This window comes from Cydia amplana, chromosome 24 (genome assembly GCF_948474715.1).
Source record: "Cydia amplana chromosome 24, ilCydAmpl1.1, whole genome shotgun sequence".
Lineage (NCBI taxonomy): Eukaryota > Metazoa > Arthropoda > Insecta > Lepidoptera > Tortricidae > Cydia > Cydia amplana.
In genome coordinates, this window is record NC_086092.1 from 2197174 (window position 1) to 2212053 (window position 14880).

The following is a 14880-nucleotide window of genomic DNA, read 5'->3' on the forward strand; positions in this document are numbered from 1 at the left end:
TCTAATTTTAAGATTTACCTCCGACGTTTCGAGGACGGCGTTGTCCCCGTGGTCTCGGAGAAGACTGGCTAAAGTTGACGTGACTTAAAAATATTTATAACTGTTTAAAAGATGTACAGTGTGTAAGTCAAATACGGGCAATAAATTAAACCAGATATAGAATTTACCCGTCTTATCATTAATTAAGATGTTTTTTTAAGTTACACTTAATTATGACCCCGTGATTAATTTTTTCCACATGTACCGAGCAGCAATGTACTGTAAACATTAAGAAACAAGATGATAATGACCAGGTATCGGAGTTTTTATCGCATGGTAAGACTAATAGCAAGCTATGGAGTCGACATTTGCCATAAATGTAAACTCTTATTCATACTCATACTCATGATTAATTTTATTTAATATGTAGTAACTATTTAGTAATCTGTTCTCGATTACTAAATAGTTACTACGTATATGAGTTTAATGATGATATGACACAGATATGTTTTAAAATAAATGTATGTTTTAATTGGGTGAGTTGTACTTCACAACTCAAGCACACTATAGCAGATTTTTCATAGTCATATTGTAAATCGTTGTATGGCTCTATCCATGCCAAAATTGCAGCTATTTCTGGGTTAGGCATAATAATTAATTATGGAATATTCCACAACGTATTTACCACTTACAGATATAAATAACTACTACGTTTGCAATCACCAGTGATTGACACATGACAAATACTAATCATTTTTATCAGCGGTCAGTACCTACATGACATTAGGTCTTTCGCAGCGATGTAGTTTGTATAAGTAGTTGTATGTTAAAATAATTGAAGTTATGAATTCATAATGTAATAGAAAAATATTTTTATATATAATTCGACTAAGATAATATACACGACCGACCGCTCTAAAGGCATTTTAAGATAAATGAAATATGTAAATGAGTATGAGTATGAATAAGAGTTTACATTTATGGCAAATGTCGACTCCATAGCTTGCTATTAGTCTTACCATGCGATAAAAACTCCGATGCCTGATAATGACATTACGAGATACGAGCTTTTCATAGTAACTGCCAACAAGCGTTGACAGTTACTTTAAAAAGCTCGTATCCCGTAACGTGTGTGGTGTATTACATTGCGGGCCGAATTATTTTGTATGGTTATAATTTTCAATGCATTTCTAAGTAAAATCTATCTCAATATACTTTTTAGGTCCTATGCTAACCACCGTTTAAATATTCGCCCGTATTGGATTTACACACTGTATAATAATAATTATGTTGCATGATCGCATGGTCATTATAAGAGATAGCCGTAAGCCTAATTTATAATTAAGTTAGATTTAAGTTATATTGCAGTGCCCTACAGGGTTTTATAGCTGAACCAATAAAATGTACCAATCTGTATAACCTATGAAAGCAATAAACACACTGATTACTGACGTCAATATCTTCTAACGTCAAAGGTAAATCTTAAAATTTAGATACGCGATTAAGTCCCGTTGTACAATTTAATAATGTGTAAAAATCGTGAAAGTTTAAATCAGTGCAATACTCTTTATTCACACCTCACCATACTCGTAGTTTACAATAAATGTACAGTAATGTGGATATTGAAATTATAGAAAATATTTTTACATAGGTTACATTATTTTTCTAATGAAATATAGTTTATTATTCTTTACATAATTAGATGTATATAATATTAACCATAGCTATGCCCCTAACTTTGTCTTTTTTTGATGTTTTGATGATGGTAAAAATTGGAGCGAAAAACCGATTTCATACAAATTTTTAAATGCTAACTCTGAAAATAATTGAAAATTCGAAAAAAATCAAACGTAGGGGCATAACTGGTAGTTGATATACAACAAATTGTGTCAAAATATTTTCGATTATTCGCAAGTCACTTTATTGATCCCAAAATTAATACCTTACATAAATAAGGAATGTCTTCCTCAGCAAAGAATCCAAAAACTGTATCACTTAACACACAAAAGAAATCGTAGTGGTAATAGTAAAGCTAGTCAGGTGGTCAAAAGGTTTTTAGTTGGACTTCTTGGATTCTTTGGATGGTGACCTAGACCTCGAGCACAGAATAAGTAATAGTATTATCATACAGAACGGACACGCACCGCCCCGCCCCGACTCGGATTTCCTCGCCCCGTGACTGGCCGCGACATGAATGTGTGCGTAAGTCGCTCTACTGAGAGCATGCCAGAAGTCCGTCAGATACACAATGGCGCGTGTACAGACGTGCCGCGCACACATATAAACGCAAATCATTTTTAGGGTTCCGTACCCAAAGGGTAAAAACGGGACCCTATTACTAAGACTCCGCTGTCCGTCCGTCCGTCCGTCCGTCTGTCACCAGGCTGTATCTCACGAACCGTGATAGCTAGACAGTTGAAATTTTCACAGATGATGTATTTCTGTTGCCGCTATAACAACAAATACTAAAAACAGAATAAAATAAAGATTTAAATGGGGCTCCCATACAACAAACGTGATTTTTGACCGAAGTCAGAGACAAGGGAAAAGCATAGACGGTTCTCTCCTTGTCTTGCAAAATTAACTCGTGAAAATCTCGACAGGGGGCGTTACGAGCCTCGTTCGAAACAATAAACGGTTGAAATCGATGAATTATCGTACTTTACTGTATAAAAAAATCATTTTCATTTATTTTTTGCATTATTATGTAAAATTATCGTCACTCCATACACGAGATAACAAATTCACATTCGATCATTTTTAAACATTCGCAACTAAATGAAATTATACGAAGTCATAGTATTTCGTACGTAAAGGAGCATGGTGTTGACAGTCAGTTCCAACAGATGGCGCAAAAATAAAAATTGTTTTCTGTGTAGATGTTTTGTCTATGCTATGACAAAAGGTGTCATTAATGACATTGATTGATGTCAGTAGTGTCAGCTCAGCGTGTTTTTTAGTTTCGTCATAATATTGCATGTAATATTGTGTAATTTGTTTCCTTTGCCTGTATCTGTATTGATGGTGACGGAGCCTGCCGTGGGAACCCCTGCTTAGTGTTACAATGCAACTTTCAAAGTTTCAAGATCAACTCTTGAGCGCTGCAACGGACTGCTGAAAGACAGATCCCGCTGCTTGAGAAAAGAAAGGGGACTTCAATACAGTCCAGAAAAGGCCAACAAAATTATAAATGCCTGCGTTTTGCTGTACAACTGTGTATCAAAAACAATATGGGAAGAAGAAAATATACCTGTAAACCTGGAATGGAATTGTGTCCTCCACCCAACCAACCAAGAGGAATTCTTAACCAAGACCTTTTGCGTGGTCAGGCATTGCAAAATTTTATGATCAATAATTGTTTTTGAATAAAAAAGCCCAATCTCTTGTCATACGTTTTTATTGAAAACCTATAAGATGCATAAAGCCTGTAACATGAATCAGCAATTTTTCTTAGTAGTAGTTTCGTAGCCTTAGCATTAGTGCACCGCGACTATACCTATCAAGCTAGGGATTATTTATTCTGTGACTCGGGATGAAGACTAAACTTCCCTTTCTAATTAACAGATAGGCCTTTCCCTATCTTGGTGGGGCACTACAGCATCTGTAATTAAAAATATTTTTTATGTCATAAATTTCATTCTTGATAGAAGCTTTTATTGTTGACTGTACTATTCAACAGACAGATCATGCAGACATAGGAATCCGTGGGGCAAATTTTCTTGACAGGTAAGGACTTCCTATATTGATAAACTCAATTATCGATTATCATTACTTATATATACTAGTGAGTAGTGATCGTCCCCAACATTGTGTGTGTTTTTTGTAACTATTGTTTTGAAGACAAGTATAAAATTCACACAGCATATTTTAAATAATCACTAGGTTATATAAAGGTAGGCCGTAATACCTATTGCACTATAAAATACAAAGCTGGTCAAGCAGATCTTGTCAGTAGAAAAAGGCGGCAAATTTGAAAAATGTAGGTGCGAAGGGATATTGTCCCATAGAAAAATTTAATTTCGCGCCTTTTTTTACTGACAAAATTTGCTTGACCAGCTATAGTTAATATTATCTCAACCTCATAAAAAGAAGAAACAAATTGAGTTATTATTATGCTATTATTATGCTTAAATTATGTTATTATGCTTTATTAAAATTTTATTTTAAAATAGGTTTACAATTACATGTATGGTAATTATTAAAAGTTCTGCATTGAATTGTTATAAAATGTTATGATAAAAATCATATTTTTGCAAGAAAACGTTTGAGTGATCACTAGTATGTAGAACGAGCATCGATAATTGAGTTTATCAATATAGGAATTCCTATACTGATAAACTCAATTATCAATGCTTGTTCTATATACTAGTGGTCACTCTAAGGTTTTCTTGTAAAAAAAAGTCCCTACCTGTCAAGAAAATTTGCCCCACGGATTTCTATATCTGCAGATTAGCTACATGGTACCATAATATTACATTGTAATCCAATTTACATATGTGTGCAAATAATCAGCTTCATCGGAAACCTGGAAGTGGTACAAATTTAAAAAACTTAATATATAAATATCTTCCATGTTTTACATTATTAACTAGCCGCATAGAACTCATTTTTTTCGCTATCTGGACACGTAGCACTCTAGTGTAGTTAATATGGAAGATATTTCTATTAGTTGAAATTAGCCCACAGTCGAAATTGGCCCCCTACACCTTACAAGATTTGACACATAAAAGTTGTACAAAATGACTTTTCCTTTGTATCTGACAAAATATAGTTACATTTAAACATTGTAAGTTAAATCAAATACATAATTATTATAGGACATTATTTGACAATTTAAGTCCCACCACAGATCACAGTAACCTCAATAAGGCTTTTGTTGTGGGCTGGGCACTTATACAATGATATATATATACTTACATAATATTTTAATATTTATAAATAGGTACTCAAATACATAAAAACGGAACAAATATCCATGCTCATCACATCACAACCCATGACCATCGACTTCATAGGCAGGGTCACTGCCCACTAGGCCAGACAGATGGGTCATCAAACACAACACAGCCTGTAACAAGAGTTATTTTGTAGCCTTTAATAATTATGTAAACACTATTGTGTTATTATTTACTATTAGTTTCCTTTCTCCGCGCTTTCCAGGATCTCAGCCTTGGCCCCTGGCGGCCCTGGCATTAAATTCAGTATTTCGCTAGGTAATTTTCTCCCACTCCTTTTGGGCATGTCGGCCAGCCGCTTTTTTTTAATTGGCGGATGTAAGTATATGAGATTTAGGTATATTTTCAATGTTTCATTTTCTTCTTTCTTACAATTATTGTGCTTAATAAGTAAAGCAGGCATTCTGGAAGCACAACATTTACAGATTTTAGTTGTATCCTCCAAGGAGGGAAATAACGTTTCTAATTTCTATTTCTACAACGTTTTTACACTAAGTCAGGCACATAAGATGATGTATGATACACTGAAAATGCACTTATTTGAAATTATTATTATGTAGTTTTATTACAATTTTCAACGATGTTTTACCTTAAATTTATTTTATAAGCACTTTTTTAATAGGTAAGCGGGATTTGCCGATTTTCTGCGTACAACGAAACGCTCTGTAGTCAATCGCTAGCGGTCGAATGGAGACTTTTCAAAATAAGTATTATGGATCATCAATCAACCAATTTTAGTAGGATTAGCAGAAAAAGCGCCATCAGTGTCATAACCTCGTAAGTCCTGTGTTTTTTTCAACAGCAGTAGTCATATCTGCCGGCTGTACTATATCAAGTACAAACCAAGAATAGAGCTTCAGACCGAGACAAAACGATGTCGGTTTTAGAGATTAAATTTTTTGAAGTGAGGTCTTGTTGTCTGTATTTTTTACGGTATGTTTATTATTTATAGCACCTCTTTTAGAAGGAAATCATTGAAAATATTTTGTACTTGTGTGAGTACATTCGGTTTTTACACAGTATAATAAAAACAGTTTTAAAAAGTTAAAGGTATTATTTAGTATCAAAAGTAAAACAATTTTATTATTTAAACATCACTTAAGTAAAAAAAAAACTATTACAACATAACAAGTCTTCTTATTATAACAATAATTATTTTAACACTGTCTCGAAGACACTATTTTCATACCCTTTTACCCACTTTGCCTACGTCGCGCCCTCGTACTTGTACTTCTACCACGGCCACACCCACCTCTTTGGCCACAAGCACTTTGAGATCGACGACTAGACTAGACACGTACTGCAATTTCTATTTCTCCATCTTCAGATTCCGAAAACGAAGAAGAGTGGCTATTTGATTCTTAGTCGGGTTCAGGTATAAAACATCTTCATCATCCGAGTCCTTGGAAGTCAGAGTTATTGAGAAGTTGTGATATTTGAATGCTATAATAAATAAAAAAAACACTTGTAATATAGACCGAACGTATTACCATAAGTACAAATTATAAACAGTTTTAATATAACAAACGCCTAACGTACCACGTCAAGTACAAATTAATTTGACCGGTCACGAGCCTCCTTAAATATACAGTTTTCATTAAAATATTGTTTATTTCACAAAATTCATAATTTAATTACAGCAATTCATATATAAGCCAAAAGAATAAACAAATGATTACTTGAATTTTAACAGATTAACTTACCTCGTGCTGGCCGGCGATCCGACCGCGTTGCCATTTTGCAAAAAGTGACACTGACAGTTGATCTTACCTGTCAAACATGGCGGAATCGACCATAGTATATAGAATGAGAATGATCGTGTCAGTGTTACCGTTGTAAAAAAAACTACCCGGTAAATGGGGAATGAATAATTTGTACTTGGGTAAGTACATTAGGCAGTTACGCCATCTATGTAGTTAAAATGTCAGGTCTGAACTGCTATCCTTAATTTGTACTTGTACAAGTACGCGGGGACTTACGAGGATAAGTCTCACTTTTCCTTTCTACCTGCTTCAAAATAGTTCTAATAGCCAGCTTAGACTCTCGCGCGAGCAACGAGACGAGCCGCGAGCCCACCGTCGAGCTAATATAATTTAAACACTAACGGCACGGCATAAGGTTTATAACCGAATGACAAGCCGAACGCGTGTGTCGAGGCGAGCCACGAGACGCGCCGCGAGCCTAATAGCCGATTTAAACTCTCGTACGCGGATTAGACTCTCGCGTGAGCAACGAGACGAGCCGCGCCACGAGACGCGAGTCCACCGCTTACACTCGCGTTCGGCTTGTCATTCGGTTATAAACCTTATGCCGTGCCGTTAGTGTTTAAATTATATTAGCTCGATGAGCTTGCGAGCCACGAGACGAGCCGCGAGCCCACCGCTTACACTCTCGTCTCGTGGCTCGTGCGAGAGTTTAAACCGGCTAAATGATGTTGATGATGGCGACACCGTTGCCCGCAGTGGTAGGATGGGAGTTGTATACATCAGTGCGGATACCACACATATGCGGATTCGGCGAATATTCGTTATGGCATCTCTTAAATTTTCCCGATAGCGAAAGATAATATATGTAAACACGAATATTCGGCTAATCCCTATATGTGTGGCCGCACCCTAAGGACGCTTCCCTATAGAAATATTTTTAAAATAAAACGCAATATTTTTATTAATTGTTTTATTCGGAATCACTTAATGATGGCGACACCGTTGCCCGCAGGGAGTTGTATCAATGTAATGCCTCTTTCTTAAGCTTTTTCGTCAACTACAAAGTTTTCATATTTATGCTTAACTATTCACACTTTTTCATTTGTTGCCGCTTAATCTCCTTAGGCCCAAAAGCTATATTTTCCGATTGCAGCCATTGCTGGATCACATCCTTTTTCGTTTTTAATATTGGTGCCTTCTCAAGTTTCCGTGAATGGTATGGCGCGTTATCCATTACAATCACTTGCCAGAAAGATCAGCTCGCTCTCCTCAGCTAGTTGATGATCCTACAAAAGTACACAAACATGTTAGTGCAAGCTGACTAATACATGCTATTGTTATATATGCTATTATATTGATAGTACAATTTTCGCAGATCACACTCAGGTTATCTTACCAGCCTCCTAGCCTAGCCAGTAGCTCAGAAGTGACTTTGCCTATGACGCAGGAGGTCCAGGGTTCGAGTCCGGGTGTGGCCATTTGTATGTGTGTTTATCACATACATAATTATGTATATTTATTCCAGATTCATGGATGTTTTCTATGTATTTAAGTAGGTATTTATCTAAGTATATCTATCTGTTATCAATATCATTGTGTAGTACCCTCAAGAAAAGCCTTATTGAGCTTACAGTATCACTAGGTTTGATTTGTGTAAGACTTATTTATTTATTTTATTTATAAATACAATATGTAGGTGTATATTGCAGCTGACAATTATTACATACCAGTATGTCCTAATATTATAAGGTGTTTGGAGTTGTAGTCCTTTGGCAGGTGGGATTTTGAGGTTGGTTTGTTGAAAGCCCTTGCCATAGACAATTAATTATCTTTGCCTTTGTCAACGAGCTCTGAGCATGTCAAAGGTCTAGCCAATGAGCCCTTGCAATTGGTACTCTTGATGGTGGTATGTTGCCATACTTTATCCTTAGTGTGCCCTGAAATGCAAACAATTAATAGCAATAAGTATTATAATTACAATTTACAAACAAAACAAATTTAATTTTAACGACCGGTCTGGCTTAGTGGGTAGTGACCCTGCCTGTGAAGCCGATGGTCTTGGTTTCGAATCCCAGTAAGGGTATTTATTTGTGTGATGAGCACAGATATTTGATCCTGAGTCATGGGTGTTTTCTATGTATATAAGTATGTATATCGTCGCCTAGCACCCATAGTACAAGCTTTGCTTAGTTTGGGGCTAGGTTGATCTGTGTAATATGTCCCCTAATATTTATTTATTTATTTTATTTAAACTAGGACCCGCCCCGGCTTCACACGGGTTACACAAAACCTTGCCTAAATCTTCCTCAAGAACCACTCTATTGATAGGTGAAAACTGCATGAAAGCCGTTATGTAGTTTTTGAGTTTATCACTAACATACATACAATACATACTAGGAGGGGTACTTTATTTTATAAGGTGTAGTGATGGTTATTGAATTTTAACCATACCATTTAGCTTCCTCAAAAATATAAGGTTAATGTGGCTAATTCCGACATAGGGACTATTCCGTTCACTAGCGTTTTTCTCAAACAACGAACAAAATTGATAATTGACAAAGCAGCAATTGCTTTTAGTTTCAGCAATCAAAAGCATATGGTTTTTTTCCTACGATTGAAAATCAAAGAAATATATGCTTGTGGACGGAATAGACCCCATGACGGAATTTGCCACATTGACCTTAGCTTTTTAGTTTACAACAAAAAATAATCTTATTCACAATTTAAATGTGAATTTCTTTATTGCATCTTTAATTTGAATGATTACAGAAGAGCAAGAAAATTAAAAACAGTAAAACAATTTAATTACCTTCATTAACCCAAGTCTCATCCATGTAGTAAATCCGTTTCCCTGCCTTTTGCTCTTTATGTATTTGGAGACAGTTAATACTTTTTGGTTTCTTTTAGAATAGGTACTTGAACCCTAGTTCTTTATAAATAAAATAAAAAGTGTTTCTTGATAAATCTGGTAGTGTGTCATCATTGTGTACAGCATCACTTGCATCACAAGCATGTTTACAATAAATTTGCTGCACGCTGCACTATTCTTCGAATACCAACGTCAACTTGTATCTATGTCACCGTGGAGATCGAACACGACCGTGGGTTTTGTATTCTTTGCATATTCTTTGAGAACACTGTACACTATAGAAATTTATCTCTTAACCACCATTCTTCTACGTAGGTAGGTATTTAAATACGTTCACAAGCACTCTCAATTGATGTTAGGTATCCTGTCTTAAGTTCGCTTTTTCTTCGGAAAGGGAATGGAAGCAAAGAACTAGGCCGGCTAGGCTCGGGATCACCCATGTCTTCGTAAAACCAAAACACACAACTCCGTGGAACAACACCTAGATGGAAGGCTCGAAAACTCTACAAAATATATTATCGCACCAATCGCACGCGCATCAGATCAGACAATTCAGATGACGACAAGGCCTTGTCTCTGACAAGGCAAAGCAATGGCAAATGTCTAGAGGCGTCCAGACGGTATGATCAAATCGACCGATTTGGTCAGGAAAAAAAATGGCTCATCTAGCGTATTTTATACTAGCGTCGAAAATTGGAATTCTTGCGTCCGCATCTCCATTTGATCGTTCAAAATCTTAAAATCGATTCAAGATTTCTCCTTGATCAGACAATTTAATCAGACATGGCAAAAATTGTCCCGTCTGAATTGGCTTTAAAATCTCTGCTAGATTGGATAATTTTTAGTGACAATTTACTGTCAAAAAATAAAATTTCCTTTAATATGATAAAAATATTTTTACAGTACATATGGGGCTACTTTTCCGCACTAGTGCGCAAAATAGCACTTTGCGTGCGTATGTCGAAGCTTTAAAGTGCCATATGTACTGTAAAACGTTGTTCGATACACGTGCGAATAGGTAATTCGCAACTCGTGTCGATTTAAAACACTCCCTTCGGTCGTGTTTTAATTTATCGCCACTCGTTTCGAATTTCCTCTTTTTCGCACTTGTATCGAAAATAACTATTGTACTCGTAAATGTGTATGTAAAATATATTAAAATGAATCTGATTTACATATTATTAGAACGGAACGGACTGCAGTAGTGAGCTTATAGCTGGTCAACCAAATCTTGTCAGTAAAAAAAGGCGCGAAATTCAAATTTTCTATGGGACGATATCCCTTCGCGCCTACGTTTTTCAAATTTGCCGCCTTTTTCTACTGACAAGATTGCTTGACCAAATATATTTAATACCTAACAAAGTTTAATTTCGACCTAAAGCCCCCTCCAGACTATGTGCGTGAATCGCGGTGCGAAGCCGCAAACGCGAGTGTGGAGTCGATTTCGCTGCCTGCAAAAATCAACTCCACACTCGCGTTCGCGGTTTCGCGCACGAGTGTGGAGGGGGCTTACCGCGAAAGCCGAACTTCGCAAATTGCGGACACACGGAATTTTCCGTACGGAATGACATGTGCAAGCGAGGCAGCGCTATGCATTTGTAGTTCGTCCCGTTCCCACCTGTCATTCCGTATGGAAACCGAATGAAAATCCCGTACGTCTGCGGCCAGGGTTACTAAGGTTTAATTAGAGTGACAGAGAAAGATGTCCGCAATTTGCGACGTTCGGTGTTCGCGGTAGGCTCTCAGAGGAGCTACCACGAAAACCGAAATTCGCAAATTGCGGGTATCTTTCTCTTTTACTCCAATGAAGGCGTAATTAGAGAGACAGAGACAAATGCCCGCAATTTGCGAACTTCGATTTTCGCGGTTATAGCCCAGATAGGCAGATATCTTAGAATGTACGAGTGGATGGTGACCACTATAGTATTAATGGCATTGAAGATATTGAAGAGATGGCATTGGTCTTGAAGATATGATATGCCAAGTTATAGTTGGTCAAACCAAATTGTCAGTAAATAAGAACAAAAAAAAACTATACTCAACCTTTTCTGTTGGGTGCTAGTACTAGTGCAAGACAAAGATAGTATGATTTCTGTCCATGTTTGAAATGAGACAGTCCTTTGACAAAATATAGGTACATTGTTACAACACAACTTAATAGAGAAAAAACATTGCGTTTAAATAAAAAGAGACGCAATGGTAGTGTTTTTGTCTATGGATGAGCTCGACACACACGCACACACACACACAAATGTATCCTTACAGGTTACGCCTACATGTATAGTTTGACTCCGAAATTCATCGACTTGGCAATAGATGACACTAAAAATGTCCTGCTCAGTAACGCCATCTAGTATATTAGTCAGGAACGAAAGGTACCGGCGACGATATTAGTTTTTAAGCGAGTTCAAAACCTGACTATGAAGAGAACACTCTGTATCTACTTAATTCTCTTTGCCGAAGTTAAGCAACGTCGGGCGGGGTCAGTACTTGGATGGGTGACCGTTTTTTTTGCTTGTTTTGCTCTATTTTTTGTTGATGGTGCGGAACCGTCCGTGCGCGAGTCCGACTCGCACTTGGCCGGTTTTTTTTTATGTATGGCGTGTCCGCCCTGTACCTCAAGCGCGACATGGAGCGCCCCTTGGAGCGCGAGCGCGAGCGGGGGCGGGGGCGGTTTGGCGGGCCCGAGCGCGGCGAGCGGGACCGGTTGCGGCGGCGGGACCGAGAGCGGCTGCGGCGACGGCGGCGTGTGCAGTCGCAAGCGTAGTGTCCGCGGTCTCCGCAGTCATAGCAGCGGTCGTAGGGGCGAGGCGGCAGGCGGGATCCGGGCGGCGGCCCCCGGCCTCCGAATCCACGGCTGCCGTTGATCTCGACTCGAGCTCGACGACCACATATCGTACGGCCATCTAAACCAGGGATGTTGCGGATGCCGATGTTTTGACATCCGCGGATGCGGATGCGGATGCGGATGCGGATGTCAAGATAGGTACATAAAAAACGTCAAATATTACATTTTAGTATTTTTGATTTCAAAAAACCGGCCAAGTGCGAGTCGGACTCGCGTTCCAAGGGTTCCGTACATTAAGTCCCACTCACGCTTGACTGCTAATTTCTAATAGGTTTTTTGGCTAATGACTAAATTACCTAGCAGTCTAGCACTTACGCTGATGTTAAGACGTTCCTATACCGACCTGTTCCACATCTGCATCCGCATTAAATCCGCATCGATTTTATGCGGTTGCGGATGCAGGTGCGGATGTTGAAAACAATGCGGAAGTTCCGCGGTTGCGGATGCGGATGCGGATATTCGCAACATCCCTGATCTAAACCACGGATCGCATCTTCAGCGTCTCGGTGATCCTCAAATTCAACAAAGGCAAAGCCTGGCGGATTTCTCGCCACCCAAACATTTCTTAACGGGCCATAGTACGAAAATGCATCTTCAAGTTGTTACCCTAATCACCTACGTACACTTTAGTGTAAGGCCTGAGTGGACGCTCGAGTTGGGCGTGCAGCGGGGCGGGGGGTGCGGCGTGCATGTTAAACAAATGCAAGCGTATAGGAGCGGCCTTAGTGCACGCTGCTCAAATTACTCCAGACCCCGACGCCACGCTGCACGCCCCGCCGAACGCTCCGCTTCAAGCGTCCACTCAGGCCTTACACTTACAGTCACCGTAACGTGACATGATTTTGACGACCGGTCTGGCTTAGTGGGTAGTGACCCTGCCTGTGAAGCCGCGGTCCTGGGTTCGAATCCCAGTAAGGGCATTTATTTGTATGATGAGCACAGATATTTGTTCCTGAGTCATGGTTGTTTTCTATGTATTTAAGTATTTGTATATTATATCTATCGTTGTCTGAGTACCCACAACACAAGCCTTCTTGAGCTTACCGTGGGGCTTAGTCAATTTGTGTAAAAATGTCCATTAATATTTATTTATTATTTATATTTATTATTATTATTATGATCAAGCTTTTAAAATTTGCGTGTTGAACTATTCACATTTATATTTAGTATCTCTGGTGCAACAGTCACGTTAAATTAAACCACAACTAAGGTAAATCCATCACTGTGTTATTATGTTAATATGTAAAGAGAAAAATGAGGACTACCTTTGTACGATAACCTCTAGCCGCCCAGAGACCTATAAAAAGGTCTCCTGTTCCATTCTAATTTGAACTTTGTGTTGACAAAATAAAATTTCATTTTGCTTGGCAAGGTTTGACGTATGGGCGACGAATGGGATATAAGGCGATTTCGCGCGGGTCCTCCACTGTCATCTTAACTTTATTTTTTAACAAGCAGAAACGTCTGCTAACGATGCTAACAAGCTTAGAATAAATTTAAAACTGGAAAAATTGCTGTCTTGGGTGAGATTTCAACCCACGGCCTCTGCCATCTGAGCCGCCTAGACCTCATCATAGTCATATTTCATTACACAAACCGGTCTACCGCGATATAATTTCATTGTTTTTACCTTAAATTCCGACGTTTCAGCTGAGTTGCACCAGCTGTGGTCACGGAAAGACTGACGTCCCAAGGTCCCAACAAATGTCAACGGAGATATTAATAATACACCACTAAATTACCCGAAATTAGTTTATAAAAATGTTTATCATAGTCATGCCGTGAGTTCAAGTCTCACCCAAGACAGTAATTTTTCCACTTTTAAATTTATTCTAAGCTTGATGATTAACCTGCTAGTTATTCTATACTTAATAATAAATGCATATGCAGGTTTTTTGTAGTTTTTCTTTATGGAATGGGAATGGGACCTAAAAGGTCACTTCTATCCATACTAATATTATAAATGCGAAAGTGTGTCTGTCTGTCTGTCTGTTACCTCTTCACGCCAAAACCCCTGAACCGATTTAGTTGAAATCTTGTATAGGGGTAGTTTGACTCCCGGGGAAGGACATAGGATACTTTTTATCTCAGAACTCACCCCTTAAGGGGGTGAAAAGAGGGGTGGAAATTTACATGGGCAATCAATAACCGCTGAACCGATTTAAATGAAATTTGGTATGGTGATAGTTTGAGTTGTAGGGAAGGATATAGAATAGTTTTTATCCCAGAAATCATCCTTTAAGGGGGTGAAAAGGGGGGTGGAAGTTTGTATGGGGAATCGATAAAAAGTAGATTGGGTAAAAATAAAAAAAAACAAAAAAATAAAAATAAAAAAGACTTTTATTTCTTGCAACCGTAACATAATACATTTTTTTTTACTTAAATACTAATTTTATATTAAGAATTAACAATTATTGTTTAATTTTGTAAGACTATAAAACAGTTAATCTGCAAGAACCCCTCCGCAGGTGAAGGCCTCCTTCAAAGATGCCCAGGCCCCGTAGCCAATATGCCAATCGCTAA

The 14880-nt window shown here is 38.1% G+C and overlaps 1 protein-coding gene across 1 annotated transcript; it reads right to left on the reverse strand.

Annotated features, from left to right (window-relative positions):
• Positions 1–1886: 1886 nt before the first annotated feature.
• Positions 1887–12437, reverse strand: LOC134658954 (serine/arginine-rich splicing factor 7-like; the record flags this gene model as incomplete). Its single annotated transcript, XM_063514561.1, has 2 exons — positions 1887–2074; positions 12127–12437. Coding segments are annotated over 2 exons (351 nt in total), but the record flags the coding sequence as incomplete, so codon positions are not given.
• Positions 12438–14880: the final 2443 nt, after the last annotated feature.